Below are 26,458 nucleotides of genomic sequence, written 5' to 3'. Positions count from 1 at the left end.
AGACTATTTTGAAAAAAGGAAATATCGTTGTTACTTTCAGGTTCATGCAGTCACTAGAAGGAGTCATGAGAATGTTGCCTAGTAGAGGTCTATGGTAGATCCTCTCTAGTGTACAGCTGAGAATTATCTATAATATATAATTTGCTAAAACATGCTTAAAATGTATATTTATATGCATTTGTCCACTCTGAGTTTATAGGCTCCTTGGCCAACTTTGTTTATGTTATTAATTTGCTTATCAATTATAATTAATTATAGAAAATTCAAAAGTAAGTTTCAGCTTAGTTCACCAGAATGAACAAATTAATGTCAATTACTGAAGTTCTTGTGAATGAAATTACGTTGAGTTGCTGGAATGAATGAAATTTGAATCTATACTACATCAGCAGAAAAACAAAGTGAAACTCATCAGCATGCTTTACTTTATTACATTTTGATGAAGCAGTTGAAGAAATAATTTTCAGTTAGACATTAAAAATCAAGAATTTACTCAGTAGAAAGTGGGGAAAGGAAAGGCTTTATATGGCACCAATTATGTACTGTGTATTGTGTTAAATGCTTTTTATAAATATTATCTCATTTGATCCTCACAACAACCTTGTGAAGTAAGTGCTATTGTTATTCTTATTCTACAGTTGAGGGGACTGAGGTAAACAGGTTAAGTGACTTGTGTATAGCTGCTAACTCCTGGTCTCAGATCTTTCTGGTTCCCTGGTCCAAGTACTCTTATCAATTGTGCCATTAGCTACCTCCAATACCAGATATAATGTATCCCTCAAATCTTAGTGTATTTGTGGGCTTTAATAGCTAGCAAAAGCAATAAGATTTTTAGGATACCCTATATTATTAAGGGTTTGTTTACTGGAAAATTAAATTAATACAAAAATTTGAAACTTCCATGGTCAGAAAATATGTCTTGGCATGGTAAGGATTACTGCTGAGGTATGACAGAGCCTGAGCATTGATGGGTAGATCTCTTCTGTTATGAAGAGAAAATAATCCATATCTATCTATCTATCTATCTATCTATCTATCTATCTATCTATCTATCTATCTATCTATCTATCTATCTATCTTTCTATCTATCCATCCACCCACCCACCCACTCACCCACCCACCCACCCATTCATCCATCCATCCATCCATCTATCTATACATCTATCTATCTCCATATCCATATCCATATCTATCTATCTATCTACCTGGGCACAAACACATGCCAAATGGTGGCTTTGCCATTTCTAGAGGATATGCTTTGCTTATTTCTTTCTGGCCACTATATGATTTTAGAAGATTCTCTTTTAAAAGCTAGACTAGAAGGTGGCAAAGTCATTTTTTCTTTGCTTTTATACAGTTTCTATGTATTGACTGTTTAAGGGATTGAGGTTAAAAGAATAAGGTTCAGCTAGCAAAGTGATTGCAGAACACACCCAATGAATGGTATCTGAAATTATCTTACAATTATCCTTCTATTTCGGTATGCTGGTTAATCAGATTTTTTTGGCAGAAGAAGTTAGTAGTAGTAGTAATAGTAGCAGTAGTGACTGTCAACATAATACTTAGCATTTGTATAGTATTTAAAGTATGCAAAGCACTTTAGAAGCATCTCATTTTATCTTCACAAAACTGTAGGAGGAAGGTGAGGAAATAGAGACAGAGGTTAAGTGAGTTGCCCTAGGTCTCACAGCTATTAAGTGTCTGAGACTAGCTTTAGATTCAGGTCTTCCTGATGCCAAGTCTAGCACACTATCTACTGCTCCACTTAATTGTACCAAGAGAAATGTTATTTCATGCAAGTGGGAACTCTCAGTGTGAAAACTCCCTATAGCAATGTACATCAGCAACTTACCTGTACCCTATAGCCTTAGAGAGCTGCTTGGGGTACCAAGTGGAAACACTGAGTTATTTAAAATGTACAATGTTGCATCAAAAAGAAAGATAGAGGGCGTAAAAGATCTAGCCATCAGTAATGACTGTGTCAAGAATGGAAATTCTAGTAAAAGCTCTACAATTACACAGATTTGGATGTTTCCTAAGTCTCCTCAAAATAACCTATGATACCCCAGGGATCCTCTCAAGGATTAAACTCCTAGAGATGTTTTTCATATTTCTAGGTCACTTTCTCATGCTACGACTTCTCTTCTATTCTGTGAGACCTTTCTTCCCTGTAACTTCCATTCTCAAATTACCTTCTGTCTATTCTATGTATATCTTGGATGTGCTAAATTATTTACTTGTTGTCTTCCCCATTAGAATGTATGTTTCTTGGAGATAGGGACTCTTTTGCCCTTCTTTGTATCCCTAGTGCTTAGCTCAGTGCCTGGAATGCATAAGCAGGAAATTAGGCAATGCTTCTTGCAGAAGGAGGATTTTGGCTGAGACTTGAAGAAAACCAGGGAAGAAGTCATGGATCCAGTTCCTATCCCATGAATTTTCACTGACTGTCCCCTGTTTCTGGAATTCTCTCCCTCTTCATGGGATAGGGAATGAACCCATGACTTCTTAGTCACAGAGTATAGAGAACTACCAGGAGAGGAAACTCTATCAATGCAGGCTGGCACCTTTTCTGCAACCTAGTCTTTAGAGAACTGCCTAGAATACTGAGAGATTAAATGAGAAGCCCAGAGAGCTGATACATGTTAGAGGTAGAACTGAACCCAGATCTTTCTGGTTTCCAGGCCAGCTCTCAGATACTCATTATGCCATTTTACCTCTTATATGCTACAGAGAGACAACTCATTTGACAGTTCTTCCCTAACATATGAATTCAAGGCAACCCTGACAGGCAAGGGACAAATTCAAGTTAATAATTATCTACTAAATACATCGTTACCTATAAAGTAATATGCCAAAAAATGATAGCTAAGCAATTTATTGGGGAGAATGAGAAAATTCTTCGTAGCTGGGGACAAAGCAGGAATCTGTGGTAACTATTGCAGGTCAAGCTGATTGCTGAAGACTTCAAGAAACTCTGTGTACATGTGTGTGTGCATATGTGTGTGTGTGTATGTGTGTAAAATCAATAAAAAACACAGGAAAATTAAGCTTGAAGCCATAGAAAAATCAATGTTGACTCAGTGTAAAAAAAAAATCATGTAATCTTTAAGACCACAGAAGGGGCAAAGCCCTTCAGTAGGAAGTGTTTTTAAAAACACTGATGACAGCATTGTCACTGTCAAAAAGTTACCTTCCTCCTACCAAATACTGCGTGTGTGTGTGTGTGTGTGTGTGTGTGTGTGTGTGTGTGTGTGTGGTCATTTTAAAGAAAGTATTCTAAGTTATGTTGTACCTAGGGGTGAATGGGAATAGTTAGTTCCAGGTACTCCAGTAGCACCCCAATATACAAAGGATGGTATAGCATATTTTCACCTATCAAAGCTAACAGTATTAATAGAACAATGCAGAAAGGTAAAAAGACACATGACTTTCATTATATGACTGACAAGTCAAGTTCTCTACATTGACAAGTACAGCAGTAGTGTGGCACAGTGGAGCGAATGCTGCACGTGTCATCAACAAGACTGGGTTCAAATCTTGTTTCTGATACTTACTGGCTGTGTGACCATGGGCAAATCCCTTAACTTCCTTAACTTTCAGTTATCTCATTTATAAAATGGGTATAAAATCAGTAGTGCTTACTTCACATGATTGTTGTGAGGCTCAAATCAAAGTATACGTATATATGTTACATGTATAATATATTTAATATGAATAATATGCTATGTATATAATATATATCTATATCCATCTACCTACCTGTATCTATAATCTATAGCTATCTAAATATATATACATACATATATAAATATATGTAATATATCTATATCTGTATATAAAATACCTATGTATGTATATATATATATATATATATATATATATATATATATATATATATATATATATATATATATATATATATATATACACGTGTATATTCACATATAAATGTATGTGTATATCCTCTGCAAGCATACTCACTCTATCTCCATCATAGTTATTATATGGAATACTGATATTTTATTCAACTCTTACTTTCTCCTCTAAAATTCTTTGACCTATTCTAGCTTTATTCCCCTTAGCTAGTTAATTGTGAGCCTTTTGATTGGATAGGCAAGTAGGAATCTTAGAGCTAGAAGGGACTTAACTACTTTTCCAATCCACTTTTCTCATTTGGCAGTTGACAAAACTGATGCCCACATTGGCTAAGTGACTTGCTCACAATCACACTGCACTGCAAAATGCAGAGGCAGGACCAGAATCCAGTTTTTTTTTTTTGATTCCCAATCCTGTATTCTTTCCACCATACCACACTACCTGATAAGCAGCTGAATTTTCCTCTTACCCACCCCCCTCCCCTTTTCTACTCTTAGACTATTTCTTCATTTAGAGATTTGTAACTATAAGAACTATAGGAACATCTGTTAGGATGTTCCGATGTTCCTACTCCTGTGAGGACTGGAGGTGATGTATGACCCCTTCCCTCATCCCCAACACTAGACATTCAGGAATAAGGAGAAGAAACACCTATGATTACTATTTTAGTGTGGTGCTTGGTACTAGCATGCTTTTTATTCTGTTGTTTTGTGAGCTGCTTCTAAGGGCAAGAGATTCAGCACAGTAATTAGGTTGATTAATCATCTTGTAGGCAAATTCTCATAATGTACCAAATTCACATATTTTTGACATCATTCTCTAACCTGGGGTGCATAGACTGAATTTTACATGATGAATGAAACCATTCTTCTTTGCTAATGACTCTCTGAGGTTTGTCACTAGCTCCTGGCCTGCAATTTTTTATTGGACTGAGCTACTAAACCTCCCCTTCCACCCACCTCCAATCATAGGAAACAAGTTTATATCTTACTCTGAAATAGGATGCAACAGTCTGTGTTTTCATGTTGGTTGTCTCTCTCACAAGATATGTTGACTCTCCATTTTCTCCCTACAACAATTAGGAAAGAAAATGACACTTTAAGTGACTGTAAACTGCTTCATGATTCAAGACTGAAAGGCTAATAATTTCCCCACAGACGTGTGCCATTTTGTATCTTGAGGATATAGCTAGAAGCTTAGAAATACACAAGCATCACAGAGTGTGACTTTCTTAGTAAAGAACAGGTACTGACCTGCAGTATTTTGTCAATATCATGGTGACCTTGCTTGGTCTCACACATGTAATCCAGCTTCCAAAAATTCTGAGTTCTGTGTCTTAGGAATGGGTGTGGCACAATCTTAACCTTGAGCAGTTTACAGCAAGGGTGAATTAAGTCTCAGTTGTAAAAAAATAGACTAGGTTACCCCAGCTCTCAACTGGTTGAGATAGAGAAAAGCCAGATCAGGGACAAGTTCTGAGATGGTGAGATGAGGTGGGATAGTCTAAAGGGATAAGACTCTGGAAGGAGAACTAATGTTTGGCAGGTAAGAGAACCTAGAGAGAAGGTAAAGAATGCACTGGGCCACGACTGAAGCAGAGGAGATTGGTCCGAGCAGAGTAAAGGCAGTTGATGAAAGCCATCCTGGACCTCCCCAGCTGAAAGTGATTAGATTGTTCATCTAACTGTCATTGTCTGGATTGATCTCTCCTTAGGCCTTATAACATTAGCTTGGTAGGAAAAGGCCAGGTCTTGGAGTAAAAATTCCAGCAAGTGCCAAGTCATGCAACATCCTAAAGTCTCAGTTTCCTTATCTGTAAGACAGAGATCATATTACTTTTAAAGCCTGTCTCACAGAGTTTTTGTGGGGAAAGTGCTTTTAAACCTATTAATGCTATATAAATGTGAGTCACCATTGCCCAAACAAAGGAAAAAACCAACAACCAAAAGAAGCACATTGAAGGAAGGAGCAATGAGTTTGAGGACATATCTTTCCTCAGAAACGTATTAGCTGTGTGACCCTGGGTAAGTCACTTAACCTTTGACTGCCTCAGTTTTCTTATCTGTAAAATGGGGATAATAATAACACCTACCTCCCAGGGTTCTTGTGAAGACCGAAAGAAACTCATGTATGAAAGGTGCTTTGCAAATCTGAAAGGCTTATGTAAATGTTATTATGATTTTACAACTGGAGATATGGAAGCTGAGAGAGGTTAAGTCATTTGCTAAGCACCATACATTTAAAAAAGTGAAGGGTTTAAACTTGTCTTCCTGACTCCAAATCCAGAACTCTATCCACTGCTATATTTGGCTATTAAGCACCAAAGTACTAGGCACTGTGGTTGGGGTACAATGACAAAAATGTAACAACTGCTTTCCTCAAGGAGGTTACATACTTATAAGGGAGATGTGAAGATATTAGTGCTTATATATATGGATGCATACTTATAATATATATCATACATATATATATATAATGCAAAGTGAATACAAATCATTTTAAGGTGCTAGCAGTTGGGTGGGATCATCTTTTTTGTGCTTTCTGAGTAAAAAGTTTTGCTTCTGATACCTTTGGTCAGTGTGTCTGTAAGGACAGAGTTGGGATGTTTGGTAATAAAGATTTTTCCAGGAGTCTGTGTGAACTCTCTGAGTCATGCCAGAGCACCTTCTCCCAAACATAACCTTTGTGCCATAAGGGGCCCGCACGCAGAATATGAAAACCTCAAATGTTAACCAACACACTTTTAATTTATCGTATGGATAAATAAAAACATAATTACATAAAATGGTCAAAAATACATGATACATTTATACTTTTAAAACACTTCCAGGGGAAACTCTATAATGCAAAGATATCTGACTAAGCAGACGTGAAATATCAAGTCCAGAAAGGGATTGCTTGCCTTCAGTGGCAATGCAAATAATACCATCTTAAAGGTTAAATCAACTACCATGAAATATACATTTTCCTACCTTTGATAGGTTGATTGATCTTTGTGAGGTCCTTAGTTGATAGTTTATTACATTTTTATTTTTAGAATATGGCAGATTACCTGTGGAAAGGCAAATAAAATGAACATATCTCCTGGAATTCTAAGACTATTTTGTCCTTAAAAACCTATGTTTCTCTCCTCCCTCCTCTCCCCCCACTACAAAAATGCTTGGTAGTTTAATTGGAGAAATATCCAATGCATATGGATAGATTGAACCAATGTTATAAAAAAGAGCAGTGCAACCCCAAATGAATTTATCCAATCAAAATGGTAATGGAATACTTCATAGAATTAGATAAAGTGATAGCCAAATTTATATGGAACAACAAACTGATAAGAAGAGTAAAAGAACTATGCCCCAAAGACTATAAAACCATACGTACTCTTTGACCAAGAAATATCACTACTAAGTCTGCATCCCAAAGAAATAAAAAACAAAAAGAAAAAGGACCTATGTGTACATTAATATTTATAGCAGCTCTCTTTGTGGTGGCAAAGAATTGGAAATTGAGGGGATGCCCATCAATTGGGCATTCAGCTATTCCAATTGGGGAATGGCTGAACAAGTTTTTGTGCATGATTGTGATACAATACTATTGTGTTATAAGAAATGATGAACAAGAGGCCCTCAGAAAAACCTGGAAAGCCTTATGTGAACTGATGCAAAGTGAAATGAACAGAACCAGGAGATCATTGTAGACAGTAACAACAATATTATTAGATGATCTATAGTGAATAATAAATTAGCTGTTCTCAGCAATGCAGTGATACAAGGCAACTCTGAAGGACTTCTAATGAAAGGTACTGTCCATCTCCAGAGCAAAAAGTGGCAGAGCCTGAATGCAGATGGAAGATACTTTTTCTTTACATTTCTATTGTTTTTATTTTTATGTCTGTTTTCTTTCACAGCATGACTTACATGGAAATGTGTTTTGTATGACTACACATGTATAGCCTATGCAAATTGCTTGTCTTCTCAGTGGAGGGAAAGGAGGGAAGGAGGAAAATTTGGAACTCAAAATTTGAAAAAGTAACGTTAAAATAGTTTTTATATGTTGTTGAGAAAATAAAATATTAAATTATTTAAAAAAGAATAGTAAAATAAATGCTTTCTTTAGGTCATCAGCATAGGAGATTTCCAGTATAAGGTCTCCCTCCTCTGAGTCAGATCAGAAATGAGCTCTGGAAGTTAACAGTTATTGAAAGTTTCCTGGGGCGCTGAGAGCTTCTGTGACTAGGGTCGACCAGTGAATATATTTTACAAGTGATACTTGAGCCCAGTCCTTCCTGCCTCCATTGGCCCTTTGTCTACCCTGCCATACTGGGAATTATGAGAACAACAGAATAGTGGAACAAAGTAGATAATTCAAACTTAGACCCAAAGGCATACAACAAATTTATATTTGACAAACCCAGGATTACAAAACATTAGGGAAAAGCATCATTATTTAATAAAAGCAAAAGGGACAATTGGGTAGCAATATGATGGTAAAGGGGATTAGAATCATATCTCACACTAGCTATTATAATAAGCACCAACAGATATGAAAGCTGGTCTCCAAACCAGAAAGACCTAGGTTCCAGCCCTACCTCTATCATATACTGCCTACGTGACTCTGGACAAATCAATATCTCTCATTGCTTGAGAAAATTCTCTAAGACTATATATTTTAGAGAAGATGCTAGCATATATTAGTAGAGGGAGTTTTCTCACATGGGAGTTACCTGTACTAAAGATTCAGTCCTTATTTTAACATGAAATGCTTCATTTGCTCTATGTTGAATCATTTAGTAAGTTGTATTCTTAATTGTGGTGCTGGAGAAGACCTTTGAGAGTCCCTTATCCAGCAAGGAGATCAATTCAGACAAAACTTGAAGAAATTAATTCAGAATATTTACTGAAAGGCCAAATATTGAAGATGAAAACCATACTTTGGTCACAGAGTGAGAACATGAGACTCATTGGAAAAGACCTGGATGACGGGAAAGATTGAAAGCAAAAGGAAAAGGGGATGGCAGAGGATGAGATGGGCAGATCGTATGGTAGAAGCAACAAACAAAAGCTTGGACAGACTTTGGGAGACAGTAGAGGATAGAAGGGCCTGGGGTGCTAGGGTTCATGGAGTCAGGAAGAGTCAGACACAACTAAACAATAATAGCACCCTTAACAAGAAGAGGTGTGTCAATGTAGACATTTTAACAATTAGATTAAGTGAATTACCTGAGGTCATATAGCTGTTAAGTGTCTGGGGTTGTACTTTGAACCTAGATGTCCCGCCTTCAAGTACAATGCACTGTCCACTAACATTCCATCCCTTGTCTCTGTGCTTTAGCCCAGGCTGGACTCCATGCCTGGAATGTGCTCCTGCCTCAGTATACATCTTAGAATGCCTGTTTTCCTTCACTGCTCACATCCAATACCATCTCTGACCTGGACCCTTTTTAGACTCTTCTAGCCACAGGCATCTTTCCTCCCCTTCTACTTTAAGCTTGGACTCTAACTTTGGAGCTTTCGGTTCTGATAGGTAAGCTTTTACATTATCTTGCCAGGGCTGAGCTTCCTGGCTGCCTCCTCCCTATCTCCCACACCATAGCATTCCTTTAGGTTTTGTCTCTTGTGTTTGTCCTTCATTGCTGAAGAAGACCATGCCATCACAGAAATAATGACATGACTTATACTTGACTTTGTTTTGAGTGAGGGAGGGCTGTGCAGGTCACCAGCCTCACTTCTCCTCTGGAGCCATCTGAATCCAGTGACCAGATATTCATCAGGATGACTGGAGATGATGTTTTGCATTCTTCCACTTGAATATAACAAGCACCTTGAGAACAAGTGCTGTCTTACTTGTATTTATATCCCTAGCACTTAGCACAATGCCCAGCACATAATAAATGTTTTATCTATCTATTCATATAAGTTTTGTATGTTCTTATATACAAAAGAGAAATGAGAGTTCCCAGATGGTGGAGTCTGTTTCATCTATTTTTTTGTTTTGGTATACCAATCTTTTAGCATGTGCTTGGCACACAGTAGGTATTTAATAGATGCTTGTGGCTTGCTCACTTGAGAGGCATCTCCACTCTACAGTAAGCTCTGGTCCTTCCTTCCTTCCTCCCCCCACTGGCTGAATGCCTGTGATCCCTGGCAAAAAAGAGAACTCTGTGCCACTCACTGTAGAGACAGGCTTTTTTATTCCATCTTGGAAGAAGTTGGAAGGGAGTGTGTGGGGAGAAAGTGCCACAGGAGTCTGTGGCACTAGAAACTTCTGGAAGTATATTTTCATTACAGAGGGATAAACAAGCAAAATTGTGTGGCAGTTCATAAAACAACTAAAATGAATCCTGTATGGATTAAGGCATATGGCGAAGCCTTGGAGGTTTCTAGGGAACTCATGTGTTGTATTGATCTATTCTGAATATATAACATGCAGGATAGTCCTGGGACACTTATGATCTTCAGCATTCGAATTAGATAATATACATACATATGTGTATAAACCTATCATTTTGTAGAACTTAAATCACTGTATGAACATCGGCTATAATTTTTAATATGCAGCTGATTAAGACTAAATCTTTGTATTTTATGGAACATTTAAAAATCAGATGAAAATTTATGAGGTTTTTCAGTTTCATACAGTTTATAACTTAGCAGCTAAGAAATCAGAAAATGAAATAGAAATGATTACAATTTCAAAAAGAATATTGAATATATTCACAGGGACCAAGAGAATTCTATTTAAATTAGCACAGAATTTTGGCACAACAGATAAAGCTGGTCAGAGATGGCTTTAGGTTCCAAGGTTTTAATCTGAGAAAGTTTATCTGCTAGGCTTTCCTCAGCCTTCATCTGTACAATGAAGGAATGGACTTGGACTATGAGGTCCCTTCCCACTCTAGTTCTATGATCCTAGAAGCTTACAAACATATCACTTTTATTTAAGTCTGTCAGGGTGGTAAAGAAACCTTTGTTCAACTTGATTAAAGATGTGGGCTGCCACTGTCTCCATTGTTTCCAAAGTCATCCATTTAGAGACATTTGCTTCGCAGTCAAACTAGAGTGTATTTGATCCTTTATGTGTTGGGATGTAGTATCTTAGAGCCTAGTATCTCTCCCTTTCTCCTCGTGTAATTTTATGAAAATAATCTGATTCTTAATTTTTAAAAATAAATTTAAAAAATTACTATATAATTTTTAAATTTTAAAAAGTCGAATTTTTAAATTTAAAATTTAAATTAAATTACTTTTAATTTTTTAAAAAAAATTAAAAAAATTATTTGTTTTCATTTGAGGGAAACTGGCTGAGTATTTCTGTTTTTTTAAAAAATTATTAAGACCCTTTCCCCTGAACAGAGCCATACCTAGCACTTGTGACCCTTGGGGCAAACACCACAAAATGAAATTGGGTCAAGAAGTTAAACACGGACGTGATGGAAATTGCGTGAATGGAGAGGCTTCAGATCTTGAGACACAATAAGTTGTTGACAGAGATCTCCTGGGGCTGTAGCCCACAGAGGTGGGGAAGGGCACAGTTGAGGAAGGGAAGCAGGGCAGAATTGGGCATGGGAGGACTATGCCTGAGATATGACGGAGGGATCGAAAGAAAGCATCATTTGGTAGTTTCTTGATTTAATGATTTAAATTTAATTTGATTTAATTTTTGCTAATTAGTTAGATAAAGTTAGTTTTTTTCCTGCCTGCTGAAAGAGTATACATACTTTCAGCAGGCTCTAAATTTCAGTGCATAGAGACAAAGTCACCATCACCCAATCCTAGTCATGGTTCAATGCCTGCATCTTCCCTATCTTGCCACTCCAAGCAAGCACTGGTCTTTTGTTTTTCAGAGTATGATTCATTTGCTGATTTTCCTTGGATATTTTATGGAGGAATTTGGGTTGTAATTAGAATTATAGATATTATCTGGGACATATGATCAAACATTTCTAAAGAAAGAGAATCCTTAATATACGAAAATAACTTTGAGTTGAAAATGGAAGGACATGTGGGTTTTGGTCTATCTTCAGTGGTGAAGAAGAATGGGAGATAGCTTAGTAGTATTGGAAAATTCCTCCTCAATGCCTTCCGTGACAGTCAAAATCTCCAAAAAATTATTATACAAGTTGATACCTTCACTAAAATGTTACAAAATTCTTTTAAGTTCCCTGGAGGTCAGCAAATCCTAAGGATGTGATCATATCTGATCACAGAAATGAAGTATCCTTCAAAGAAACTATAAACCTGTATATAGACACACACATTTAGGTATATGTATATATAAATATGATTGATAGATATGCATATGTATCTATCAATCATATTTATATATGCACATACATTTTTATTTATTTATTTTTAATTTGTTTTCAGTTTTCAACAATCACTTCCAGAAGTTTTAAATTTTCTCTCCTCTCTCCCTCCTCCTTCCCCAAGATGGCATGTAATCTTGTATGCATTCTACACATACATTCTTATTAAACACATTTTCACATTAGCCATATTGCACAGAAAAATTAAAACAAATGGGAGAAGCCATGAGAAAAACCAAACCAAACCAAAACATAACAAAAGAGAGAATAGTCTGCCTCATTCTGTGTTCTGATTCTGTAGTTCTTTCTCTGGATCACACAAGTTTTTAAACTGGAGTTCTTCATATTTTTGATATTAATGAACCATTTACCAGGCTAGTGAAATCTAGACTTCTCTTAATAATGTTTTTAAAGATATAAAATGGATAAGATTATCAAGGAAACCAATTATATTGAAATACAGTTATCACAACATTTTAAAAAAGAACACAAATTCACAAGCCCCAGGCATCAACTTCTGCTTAGAAGATCTTAGGGGGAAGGTGTAGGGGGTAAAGAAAGGGAAGAGGTAATCAATGCCTACTTAGAAAGTTGAAAAGGACCAAGAAATAACTAATTAAAATGATAGACAACAGTAAACGATCAGATCTTACTAAGCGAGCTAAGCTAAAGGTAAATGCTTTACCTGTTTTAGAAAGAGGATGGTTGACCAGCTGTCGAATGACATGGTTTTCTGAGGATCTCAGGAGCAGTACAATGTCAGTTGGAAGGGTATCTCTGTTTTTAGCTAAAAACCCACTTGCATTATACAGGACCTATTGATAAAGCACATGGTCACAATTATCCATTATGAGAGACATTTACAGAGCTTTGGGTGCTAAGAACACAAAGAAAGAAAGAAAGATGGGATCTTTGCGTGAACACCCTTGTTATGATGTCTATTCCATGACCATAATGTATGTTCAGATACTATGAAATTTGGAGGCTTTGCAAAGACCATTGTAGTCCCAGGGACTCTCCAATCTGGTTGCTGAAGAGAAGTGGAATATATTCTCAGTGGCTCTTTGATATAAGGGAAAAAACGAACTATTAGGAGGCTTAGTTAGAAAGTAGTGCATTAACAAATTGCACGAGAATTTAAATGTATTTACATGTAACCTTGGATGAATGTCTCTGAGTTTCAATTTCTTCATCTATCACATGAGGGGAGTGAACTAAGTAATCTCTAAAGTCCCTTCCAGGTCTAAATCCCATGATCCTATGACCTTATAAATGCCTTTTAGGGAATAACAGCTTGCCTTCCATCAGAGAGGAACCAAGGGTTTTGGTGAATGCTAGAGGGGCCAGGGTTTGCTTTGCTATAATAGGCAGTTCATTGGGATGATTACCTGGATGATTAATTTACTTACCATGCCAGGGGTTCCCACCATTCCTTGGTGGGGAGATGTCAAACAAAGGAATAGAGGGGGAAAACATAAAAGGTGATGGGGCTCTTCAGATAGGAGTTTTATCTCATCCCTCATAAACTATGCTAAAATGTAATTAGATTGGTATCAGAAACCTACACTCTCTGAAATTCATCCATTTCTGTGGCTTTACTTCTCCATCTCCCTCTCTCTATTTTCCTCTCCTTATGCTCTGTCTTTATTTTCCCCTAGTTTCTCAGTAAAAATTCCTTTTGAAAAACTCCAGGGCCTTCTCAGAACTTAATTTTGTTTTGATCTAGGGGTTGCCTGTTTTAGTCTTGTTTGTTTGCTTGCTGGGGTCCCTTCCCTCCTCTTTCCCTTCTTTTCCTCCCATGCAAAAATAAAAAGTAGCAGCATTCTACATGTAGCTTGGGAGACCGTGACAGGCAGAAGAGTAGAAAGCCAGAGGAGACAGATTGTGAGCTGAGTGGTGATGTCAGCCTAGGTCATCCCATGACAGCAAGGATTCTTAACCTATTTTTTTTTTTTGTGTGTGTGTATCTGGCAAAACCTAGGGACCCCTTCTCTCAATAATGTTTTTATATGCATGAAATAAAAGACATAGAATTACAAATGAAATAAATTGTACGAAATACAATTATTAAAATATTTTTCAGGAAAATGAAGTCCACAGATGCCTTTTCATTATAGGGTTGGGGTTACATTTTCATTTTTATTCTTTCTGTGAAGAGACAAATAAAAAGAAAACATGGAGTTAACTTTTAGTTTGTCTTACCTTTCCTGCATAATGATGAATTCCAAAAGTAAGTTCCAGTCTTTTGGCCCTCCAGAAGTACTTTGATTTCAAATTAACTTCAAATTTTTCTGTAGGAAACATACATCATAGGTCTTAATATGGGGCCCATCCTGTTGTTTTGTACATCAGGGCTTATATGCTCCTATGCAGGCATGAACTCATTATTAAAAGAAGGCACATTGTTAACGTCAGAGAGAGATGTGTGCTGCTTGGCACCCCTAGTGTTCGTTAGGGCCCGCAGATTTAGGGAAAGGGGGGTGGGTATTGCAGAAAGGCAGATTTGAGCTCCACATATGGTTAGCATTCCTAACAATGAGAGCTAATCAAAAATGAGATGGGCTGCTGTGGGAGGTAATGAGTTCTCCATCACTAGAGGTCTTCAGGTAGGGGTTATTCTTATCAGGGATGTTGAAGAGGGGATTCTCATTCAGATAATAATAATAGCTGAGGTTTATATAACACTTTAAAGCAGTGATCTTCAAGGTAGGGGCTCTGGCATCACCCAAATGGGTATGAAGATAACCATTGGGAAAGTGGGAATACAGGTTGCAAATAATGTGTGGATTGACTCCAACACAACCACACCTGCCCTTTGCATCATCATTGCCCAACATTCCCCCACTTTCACCCCTTTACATAATGCTCACGTTTCCAAGCTCTCTACTGCTCTGGGGTTGGCCCCTCATGCAGTAACATAACTGAGTAACTCAGTAACCTGAGACCTGGGTACATAGCAGCAGGTGTTCAGGTATGATTGGGAACACATCTCCCAAATAACTCCAACATACTTGTTCCCTGTTCCCAAGATCATCTCATGGCTTGGGGAACAGGCTTAATTTTTTTCTGACAGGAATATGGGATCAAAAACTTTGGAGAACTTTGCTTAATCATCTTATTTGATTCTCCCAACAACCTTGTGAGATTGCTACTATTATGTCCATTTTACAGATAAGGAAACTGAGGTCAAGCAAGGGCAAGTGATTTGTCCTTGGTCACATGACTAATAAGTATCAGAGGCAGGATGGAAGCCTGGGGCTCTCTGGTCAAGTCCAAGGCTCTTTCCAATATGTCACACTGCCTCTCTAAATAACTGCAGAGTTTTCTTCCAGATTTGAGATTCTGTGATTCAATGACAAATAACCAAAGACAGGAAAACTACACAGTTCTCTCTAAGAAATTTAGTAAGAAGCCAGAACTTGAGATCTTTGACTTCAAAGTTTCATCTAGTTTTGTCCAATGGTTATTCCTTAAATGGAAAATGCTGGAAAATTATTTTGAATTCTTAGAAGGTAGTAATTTAATTTCATAATACAAACAACTTGCATTTGTATAGTACCTTAAAGGATACAGAGTGCTTTTCTCACAGTAAGTCTATGAAGTAGATAGTTCAGGTATCCTCATTTTACAGATGGGGCAACTGATTTTTACATGACCATCTAGCTAAACCATACTGGAGTTGAGATTTGATTCCAGGTTTCCTGATTTAAGCCAAGAGTTCTTTTTTATATATTTAATAGTAGCAAGGGTTCTTAACCTTTTTAAAAAAATGTGTCTTTGACCTCCCTGGCAATCTGGTGAAGCCTAGATATCCTTTATCAGAGTGATTTTTTTTTGAGGTAATCAGGGTTAAGTGACTTGTCTAGGGTCACACAGCTATTAAGTGTCTGAGGTTGCATTTGAAATCAGGTCCTCCTGACTCTAGGGCATACCACCTAGCTACCCTTGTTTCAAATGCATGATATAAAATTCAAAGAAAACCAATTAGATTGTAATACAATTATCAAAATATTAAGAATCCAAATCCAAAGATTTCAGGTGGAGATCCATTGTACTAGAGATACTGCTGATTCTGGTTGATTGTGGAATTTTTATTTTAAAAAATCAACCAAATGCTATGCATATGCAGTGAGCTTAAGATTCATATTGCCCTAGAAACTTGACAAACTTAACATTGACTTTTATGTAGGTTGTAAAAAAACAAACAAAAAAAACCCTAAAATCATACTGGGGGAAAAGGTTAGCAAAATTTCAATGGTACTCAGCCATAGAATCATTGAGGAAGCATCATTAATGAATTTCTTAAGAGATGCTTTTTGAGGGGATAACAAAAACTTATTCCTTTCAACACTGAATTAAAAAAAAAACACACCAAGACAAAGCACTGACAATCATACTTTCCACAAGAAATTGTTCTACTTATAGTAAAGTGAATGCCTTGCTCCTTTTCCAACCTTAGTTGACTGGGAAGGTATTTTCCTTTCCTTTTCACATTCAGTCTTACTAGAGAGCCAACGAAAGGAACAACACAATAACTTCCAGTTGAGACTTCAGGGGAAAGAACCAGGCTTGGAGTCAGAAAAACTGATTTTAAATTCTGACTCTACTGCCAATAGTTATGGGACCTATCTCACCTGTAAAATGGGTATAATAATACCTGTATTACCTACCTCACAGGGTTGCTGTGAGGGAAATCCTTTGTAAAGTGCTATGCACATGTGAGTTGTAGTGATCAATATTATGTTTCAATGTATACTATTAAAAAAGTCGATGAGAGAAAAAGCCCTAGATGTTAACCACAAAGACTGGAAGTGGAATATAAGTCTACTCCAATATCACTTATGTGGCATCATTAAGGAAGATTATCCACAAGTGGTTTCTTTTTTTTTTTTTTGAGAATTTAAATAAAACTTTTTCCTTTGAACATTGAAATTAAAAAGAAATCACACTTGGTGGAATGCTTTCAAAATTTATTTCACACTTCATCTACCTCTTAAGCAGAGTTTGCCAAATGTACTTTAATCTTTTCATAATGTCCCATGGTTTTCATTATGAATATATCTGATTATATTGTGGTGTATATGATGTAGTAATGCATTCATGGACCATGGACTTGCATAGGATTGTTTGAATCTACACTAAATGACCCTAGGTTACTGTAGAATGTGCCATTCTATTTCTTTTCTGTATCCCTAACATTTAGCATAGTGCTTGGTACATAATAGGCATTTAATAAGTATTTACTGACCATTCTGCTGCCAATGGCATCTTTAACTCTTAGCTTAATTTTTAGCATTTTGGGGGCTTCTACCAGTGCTGCACCCTTTCCTTATGGCTTCTAATTTTGGATTAGATAAATTCTCAGTACCTAGAAAGGCCAAATTAAAAATGCCATGGCAGTTGGGGGTGGGGAGTGGTGAAGTAAAGACAGAGGAGTAGAGAAGGCAACCCAGCAGAACTCTCCCAGCATTACCCTCCAAACAACTTAAAAGTAACATATTGAATTGGACACAGAATTGAATTATGGAGAGGCAGAATCAACAACATGTCGAGGTGAGACAGTTTTTGAGCCCACGACTACTTAGGTGGTCTAGGAGGTAGACAGAAGAGATCTGTGGCACTGGGGTGTGGCCGAGTCTGGCATGCAGTAACAGCACTGGCTATGGGCCTTACAGGCTTCAGGAGCTCTCAGACCAGAGATGGTAAGGCATCTGATGACTGGTCAGAAAGAGATTATAGGAGATCCTTTGCTGACAATACTGGGTGAAGGATCTGGCACTGTTCAGCAACTCTATTGTCCATATGCAGCTCTGGGATGATGTTCAAGGGTAGAGAGGAGTGCTTGTGATTGGTCACAAGGGAGTAGGGAACCCAATCACAGTTCTAGGCCGGCAAGGAGCACTAGTACTTGTAATTGCCTGGGAACTTGGGACCTTCCTACCAGAGTATAGGCGAGGAAAGCAGTGACTACAACTCTCCCTGGATCATACCACCTTGGGAGTACTGAAAACTTGGAGACCACAGAACTCACTCTGAAAACAGCAGCATGAAAAAGGCTTGAGCTTGGGACAGTGCTTCCCCACCATCAGGTAAGTAAAGCCCACCTTTAACACAAAGTTCAAGGTCAAGAAATAGACTAGAAAATAAGCAAACAACAATAAAAATAACTTGACCATAAAAAGCTACTATGGTGTCACAAAGGGCTAAAATATAAATCCAGAAGATAACATGAAAACAGCTACAATAACCTCTAATAAAAATGGTTTTTTTTTTTTGGGGTGGGACACAAGCCCAACAAGAATTCCTGAAAGCACTGAAGAAAGATGTAACAATTGTAGAGGAAAAACTGGGAAAAGGAATGAGAGTGATGCAAGAAAATTATGAAAAAGAAAACTAACAGATTGGTAAAAGAGGCACAAAAATTCTGAGAAAATATATCTTAAAAGCCAGAATTAGCCTAATGGGAAAAGAGGTACAAAAGTTCTAAAGAAAAAACTTCTTATAAAGCAAATAGGCCAAATGGGAAGAAAGCACAAAAGTGTACTGGGGAAAATAATTCCTTAAAAATTAGATTTGGGCAAGCAGAAGCTATTGACTCCATGAGAAATTAAGAAACAATAAAACAAGATCAAAAGAATGAAAAACATAGAAGAAAATGTGAAATATACAATCAAAAAAAGAACTGACCTGGAAGTTAGATCAGAGACAGATAGCTTAAGAATTATTAGATTACCTGAAAGGCACCACTAAAAATGAATCTAGACATCATATTTCAAGAAATTATACAGGAAAACTGCCCTTATATCTTAAATTCAGAAGGCAGAATAAAAATGTAAAGAATCCACTGACCACCCCTGAAAGAGTTTTCAAAATGAAAACTCACAGGAATATTATAGACAAATTCCAGAGCTCCTAGTTCAAGGAGAAATTATGGCAACCAGCCAAAAAGAAACCATTCAAATATTGTTAGGCCATAGTCAAGATCACACAAGATTGATCAACTTCCATACTAAAAAAGCAGAGAGCTTAGACTGATATTCTGGAGGGAAAAGGAGCTAGGATTACAACCAAAAAATCACCTACCCAGAAAAACTGAATATCATCCTTCACAGGAAGAAATGGACATTTACTGAAATTCAGGACTTTCAAGCATTCCTGATGAAAAGAGCAGAGATGATTAGAAAATTTGACTTTCAAATACAAGATTCAAGAGAAGCATAAAAAGGTAAATAGGAAAGAGAAATCATAAAAGACTTAACAAAGTTTCACTATTTACAATCCTATAGGTAAAGATGATTCATGTAACTCCTAAAACTTTGTTATTAGGGCAGTGAGAAGGATTATACACAGACAGAGGGCATGAGTATGTCACTATTAGGTTTGGGTGATCTCAAAAAAAATGAAGGAATGGGAAAAGGGGGAAGGGAGAGGAAGAATGGGGCAAATTATCTCACATAAAAGAGGCATACAAGGATGAACTTTTATAATAGAGAGGAACACATACACATGTACAGTTGGGTATAGAAATCTATCTTACCCTATGGGGTAGAAAAAGGGGAAGAAGATAAGAGAAAGGGAGGAGGTAGAAAAAGAGAGAGAGGGTTAAAGGAGGTAGCAGACAAAAGCAAAACAGACATTTGAGGAGGGACAAGTTGAAAAGAGAAAGAAGAATAAACAGAAGAAAATAAGATGGAGGGAAATACACAGTAATCATCATTGTGAGTGTGAATGAGATGAATTCATCCATAAAATGGAAGCAGATAGCAAAATGCATTAGAAACCAGAATCTAACAATATGTTGTTTACAAGAAACACATGAAACAGAAAGACACACATAGAGTTAAAATAAGGTGCAAGAGCAGAATCTATTATGCTTCAGCTGATGTAAAAAAGGTAGGGGTAGAAATCACAATTTCAGACAAAAGCAAAAATAAACCCAATTAAAAGAGATAATCAGGGAAACTAAATTTTTCTATAGACAATGAAGTGATAATAAAAATGTTTACATCAAGTTTCTCTTATAAAGTCTTCATTACTCAGACATATAGAGAATTGAGTTAAATTTATAAAAGTCATTTACTAATGGATAAATGGTCACAAGATATTAATAGGCAATTTTGAGAAGAAATAAAAACTACCTATAGTTATATAAAAATTCTCTTAGTCACTATTGATTAGAGAAATGCAAATTAAAACTCTGGATTTCCACCTCATACTTGTCAGGAATGACAAATGCTGGAGGGGGTATAGGAAAATAGGGACACATACACTCCTAATCAAAGCTATAAATAGTCACATGAAAAATGCACCAAATCATTCTTGATTAGAAAACTGTACATTGAAACAACTCTGCAATTAAACTCTACATGTTAAAACAACTTACACTTATAAGTGTGACTAACATGGCAGAAAAGGAAAATGATAAATGTTGGAGGGTATGGGAAAATAGGGACACTAACATACTGTTGGTGGAGTTGTAAACTGATCCAACAGTTCTGGAGGATAATTAGGAACTATTCACAAAGGGTTATAAAATTGTGCATGTACTCTTTGACCTAGCAATACCTGTACTAGGCCTATATTTCAAAGAGATAAAAGAAAAGGAAATAGGACCCATTTGTACAAAAATCTTTCTATGGCAACTCTTTTTATGGTGGCAAATAATTGGAAATAGAGGGGATCTCCATCAATTGGAAAATGATCGAACTAGCTGTGGTACATGATTAAGATGGAATACTGTTGTGTTATAAGAAATGGTGAGAAGGATAATTTCGGAAAGAAATCTAGGAAGAATTATACGAACTGATCCAAAGTGAGATGAGCAGAATCAGGAGATCATTGTACACAGTAAAAGCAATATTGTAATGATCAGATGTGAATGAATTAGCTACTCTAATCAAAACCATGATCCAAGCCAATTCTGAGGAACTCATGATGAAAAATGCTATCCACATACAGAGAGAGAAATTATGAACTCTGAGTACAAACTGAAGTCTGATTTTCTCGCTTTATTTTTCTTGCTTTCTTTGGGTAACATGGTTAATATGGAAATATGTTTTGCATGATTTCACATGTAGAAGTGATATACTGCTTGTTTTCTCGGTAGGAAAGGGAGGGATAGGAATGAGGATGAGAATTTAGAACTCAAAAAAAGAATACTAAAAGTAAATAAATTATTTATATGTATATACATATGTACACACACATATATACATATGTGTATATATGTATACAAACATATATACGTCGGGAAAATGTAGAATTAATAACTTCATATAGTAACATAAAACCAGAGTGTTTTAGAACCACAGTGAAATTTAGAGATTGTTGAAAGGAAAGGGTATTTGACCAAAAGTTCACTGTGCAAACTTCACTTACCAACAAGGGTCTGATCAGTGGCCCTAGGGAATCGACTTTCTTCATCAAGTAGAGAGAGCAAACCCATTGGTTTCTCCAGAAACATATCTAAGATAGGCCGGTTATCTTCATATTCAATAACCCTAGCATCAACCTCTTCGTTTAGATATTCATTCTATAATAGAAAACAATACATTGAAAAAAACATTCAGTTACAATTTCTGTTTTCTCTTGGAAAGCTATTTTTAGACACTTAGTTCATATATTAGTGGATAAGACAGCATTCAGTAGTAATTTTTTGAAAATTGCATATTATAATAAAATTGTGTGCATATTATAATAAAATTCCTTTCCTATTGCAATATTCTTAATCTAAAATAATTTTATTTCCCCTCCACAGTGCTGCTAGCTCTTCTGTACTGTTTAGTACAATAACAAATGGAATTCTATTTTTATGCACAAAAAATTCGGATATCTCAAAGAGTTTTGGAATGAAGATGAGGCATGACAATGTTTAAATGCTCAGAAAAGTATACTTCAAGAATTTATAAAATTTGATCTGATCAAAGACAAAGGAGATCACATCAAAATTAAATCTATTATCTAAACTTGAAATGCCATTTGACATCTTTAGAAATAGACATTTTCATAAATTTTCAATCAAGAAGGTGACAGCTGCAATATGATGAAGGGAATTTCATTAATGGCAATATTAGGCTCATCATGTCCAAAACTAAACTTGTGTATTTTCTTTCAGGAACCTGCTCAACTTTCTGATTCCTCTCTTTTTAAATGGTACCAGCATTTATTCAGTAGCCTTTTTTAAAGGATTTGGAGTCAGAGGACCCAGTTTTGAATTCTAGTTTTCCAAGTTACTTTTTATATGACCTGTATCTGTCACTTAACTTCTATGGGTCTCAGTTTTTCTCATCTGTAAAATGAAGAAAGTTAGACTAGATAGTATCAAAGTCCCTTCCTGCTCTAAATTCTATGATCCTAGGAAACTGTAGATTTCTTTTTGATTCTTCACTCTCCTTCAATTTCCACATCCAATCAGTTGTCATGTACAATTGATTTTTACCTCTGAAATATTTCTCACATCTGACCCCTCCTCTCTGTCTCTCTTGCTAATACCTTAGGTCTTCATTATTGCTCACCTGAAATATTTAAATAACTTTCTTACTGGCTTTCCTGCCTCTGACATTTGTTCCTCTTCATCCCACATTGCATATAATGCTGTTAGATGTACACAGATTTGTTCATATCAGTCCTTTATTCAGAATACTTCACCGGTTTTCAATTCTCAACTGAATAAATTTCAATTCCCCAGCTTTGGCACTTAAGACACTCCATAATGTGGTGCTACCACCAGACCATTCCAATCTGCTTGTACACTGCTCCCCCACCATGTAGTCAAATTGGACTATTTGGCATTCCTCATTCCTAAAATGTAAAGTTTATTGTTCTATCTACTTGTAATATCTTCTACATCTACCTGTTAAAATCCAACCCATCCTTCGATACTTAGATCACATTCTACTTTCTCCATGAAATTTTCTTTCAAGTCTTTCTTCTCTCCATTTTAGCTCAAAATTGGAAATATCTTCCCTTCCTTGGGTCTTGAAAAGTACTTTGCAATTCTCGTATATACTCCCTGTGATATATTTCATATTTGAGTAATTTATGATGGTAATAACAAGATACCATTTATATAGCATTTTGTGATGCAAGGTATTTTAAATGTTATTTCATTTCATCCTCACAATCATGTGCATGGTGTCTACCTTCTAGATTGTGAGATCCATAATGACTGAGACCAGTGTCTTGTTTGTTTTGCATCCTTCATTTTCTCCGTTTCCCACATCTAACACAGAAAAACCCATTGTACTTACTGTTTGTTGACTAGAAAGAATGTTTGTTGACTAGAAAAACCCCATTTATCAAGGGTTTTTTAATGCATATAGTTGAGATCATATAAGATTTCTTGATAGAGAGGACACTAGAGATAACATTTCAATGATAATCCAAATGACCAATATCAAGTGAAGCACAGGATAGGGAGGATGATAAGTTGTCAAGGCTGTTTGTCACTGTCATGGAGGATGTCTAGCACAAAGTTCCATTGGGAGAGGGATTCCTTAGAGATGGAAAGATACCCCAAATCCTTCAATTAGCAGATGGTATTAGAATATCAGAGAACTTCATGAATGAAATTTATAACTTCAAAAGAATTTGGTCTGACAATCCACAGGAAAACAAAGAAACAAACAAGTAGATGAAGGCTATCTTTTTGTTCAGAGTATATATACAGTTGTATGGAGAGATCACAGAGCTAGTACACAATACATGAGAAAGCTTAGGCTGAGAGGTTAGTGACTTGACCAACACAGTAAGAAGATAAGCAAGAAACAGAGGTGAGATTTAAATTTAGTTCATCTGATTTCAGATTCAATATTGTTCCTGCCATCTTCTATTGTTATTTTGAAAACTCTTTTTTGGACAGGGGCCAGGTTTTCTGTGTTCTTCTATCATGAACCATGACTTCTAGCACCATGTTCTCATACACTTGTGATGCTAAATAAATTCTTGTTGAAAGTTTAAAAATAATGAAAATTTCAATGAATACCTAGCTTAACTTTGCCATGTAGCATAATTGTGAATAATGCGGGCTATTTAAATTTCCCTAAGGTTGTGTGTCACATGTGCAATGGATTTGTGATCTCATCCATTTTGGTACTCCTTCCAGCGGCAGATCACAAACATAACTTCATCCTATTTGGCTTTTATTCATGTTGCCTTTTCCTCCCTTAAGATTCATGGCGTCTGCTCAATTTTCTGTGCACTTTCTACTTAATCTTTTAAGATGATGTGGACACAATATGGCATTGTGGATGGTCCATTGGTTATCTATCACTGTCAAATTGTCCTAACTTCTCTTCTAGTCATATAGCTCTTTAATGATACTTTTGATGTTACGTCTTTTATGCAATTAGCCATATACAGTATACTACAGCTTATCAAGCTCCATGATCCTCTGGGTGACCTGCAATGTCGGTTCTTTGGAGACTATGGGATTACAGTTCATGATTTGTAGCCAAATAATATCATCAGAAGGCTATGGGTATTACAAAGATTTTTTTGGGTACCAGGGTAAAGAAAAATCATTAAAAGTTCTGTACAGTTTTCCAAACGTAAGCCAGCTTGCTCACTTTCCCCAATTCAGGTCTAAGTTGTGTTAATTGTACATCTGAAGTACTTGTTCAAGATGAATGTCATAAAAGTGGAACTCAAGTTCAGAGATCGATAAGAGCATTTCTAGATCAGAGCAGGCTTTATGGAACATTTGAGCTGAGCCACAAAGGATGAGTAGAATTTCAGTAAGTATGAAATGTGGGCACATGTGTGTGTGTGTGTGTATGTGCATTACACGGAAGAAAAATAGCAAGATTAAAGACATGGAGATCCCCAAGATATGCTTGTGAAATACTGAATTCTACAGTTTGGTTATGAGTAGAGAAGATTAGCAAGTGGTGGGAGGAATTTAGTGAGCCACCCTGACTCTATCCTGTAACTCAATTTGGGAGCTAGCTCATGTCCCATTCTATGCATTTATGAGTTTGGTCCAACTTCTATCTTGTGAGAAAAACTTATTCAATTGTAGGAACTGTTAGAAAACTTTGCATTGTTTGAACTTAGCCCTTCTTGGCAGGGAAGCTGAACCTCTACCTGCTGCTTAAGGACTTAGACTATGCTAATCAAAAACTGAATCAGAGCCAGAGAATGATGTAAGAAGTTTTGTCACAATTATATATCTTAAGCATCCCATTTATATCTTATTTGAAAACTGAACCTGTACTAGTCAATCAGCTATTATTTCCATGTTCTAGTGACTGAATATAGACATGGGGGTAAGTGAGACACCTCTTTTTTTATTTAAGGGAATTGAACCTATTCACTTCCCCCCTCCCAACTTGGAAAGTCTCTAATCTTTCCTTCAAATAGAAATCAGGTTACCTAATTTTGTATTCTGGTTAATTTTTTAATTAATTGGTCTTATTTGATCAATTGTTTTTAATGCATAAAAACTGGTCTCCCCTTGTATTTGGGGTCCAGTGCCAAAGCTGAAGAGGTCTGGTCATGATTACTTGAGCAATTGGCCTATATTGCTTAATAAATTCATGTGCTTGGAAGCTTGAACCTTTGTTTCTTCAGTCTTTCATCTTTTACTTGGCATAGTTTGGAGTCATAGGATTAGATATTTTGAACTGGAAGAGACATTCAAAGCTATGCATCCCCATCTTATAGATGGGAAAACTGAGGTCCAGAGGTGAAGTGACCTCTCCAAGGTCACAAAGGTATTAAATGGCACAGCTAGAATGTGATTCTGTGTCTTTAGGTGTCAAATATAACATTCCTTCCACTATAACAGAGTACCCCCCTCAACCCCCCACAGTGTCCACAATGGACAATAATAAGAGATCATCTTGAAAGGTAGAATGGGCCAGAGTAAGAATCTTGAATGCCTGATTAAGTACTTGGATTTTCCTTCGAAGATTAATGAATGTGTGTAGAAATGGTGGGATAAAAGTGATTCAATGGAACAATTATTGTGGCAGTGATATATGTGGTAGATGGGGTTGGAGAAGAAAAGACTGGAATCTGGGAAATGACTTAGGGAGCTATTGTAAAGTTCAGGCAGGAAATAAAAAAGCTCTGAATGAGGGCGGCAACAGTGGGTGGTACCTGTCTCTTGTATTGACTTCAGCTAGAAAACTGTCAGCTTCCCTCCATAATGGCTTCATTTTCAGTACCTCTTCCCAATTTCCTATTTAATCTTGGTGTTTCAGAGGAACCTATTAATACCTCAAACTCACCCCCCAAAAAGACAGGACTATAAAGGAGGGGACATATTTCAGAGGCATTGCAAGA

General features: G+C 36.5%; 1 protein-coding gene across 1 annotated transcript in view; it reads right to left on the bottom strand.

Moving 5' to 3' along the window:
• MYO3A (myosin IIIA) overlaps positions 1 to 26,458 on the bottom strand; it is a 247,917-nt gene that overhangs the window by 57,401 nt on the left and 164,058 nt on the right. The window contains exons 20-24 of the mRNA XM_072651758.1: positions 21,551 to 21,704; positions 14,375 to 14,463; positions 12,858 to 12,987; positions 6,846 to 6,925; positions 4,865 to 4,942 (exon numbers count right to left, since the gene is read on the bottom strand). Of these exons, the coding sequence (XP_072507859.1) occupies positions 4,865 to 4,942; positions 6,846 to 6,925; positions 12,858 to 12,987; positions 14,375 to 14,463; positions 21,551 to 21,704 (531 nt within the window). The remainder of the gene's footprint in view (positions 1 to 4,864; positions 4,943 to 6,845; positions 6,926 to 12,857; positions 12,988 to 14,374; positions 14,464 to 21,550; positions 21,705 to 26,458) is intronic.

Source organism: Notamacropus eugenii, chromosome 3 (genome assembly GCF_028372415.1).
Source record: "Notamacropus eugenii isolate mMacEug1 chromosome 3, mMacEug1.pri_v2, whole genome shotgun sequence".
In the NCBI taxonomy this organism is placed as follows: Eukaryota; Metazoa; Chordata; class Mammalia; order Diprotodontia; family Macropodidae; genus Notamacropus; species Notamacropus eugenii.
The sequence above is the reverse complement of the archived record's forward strand: the minus strand, read 5'-3'. Positions and strand labels throughout refer to the sequence as shown.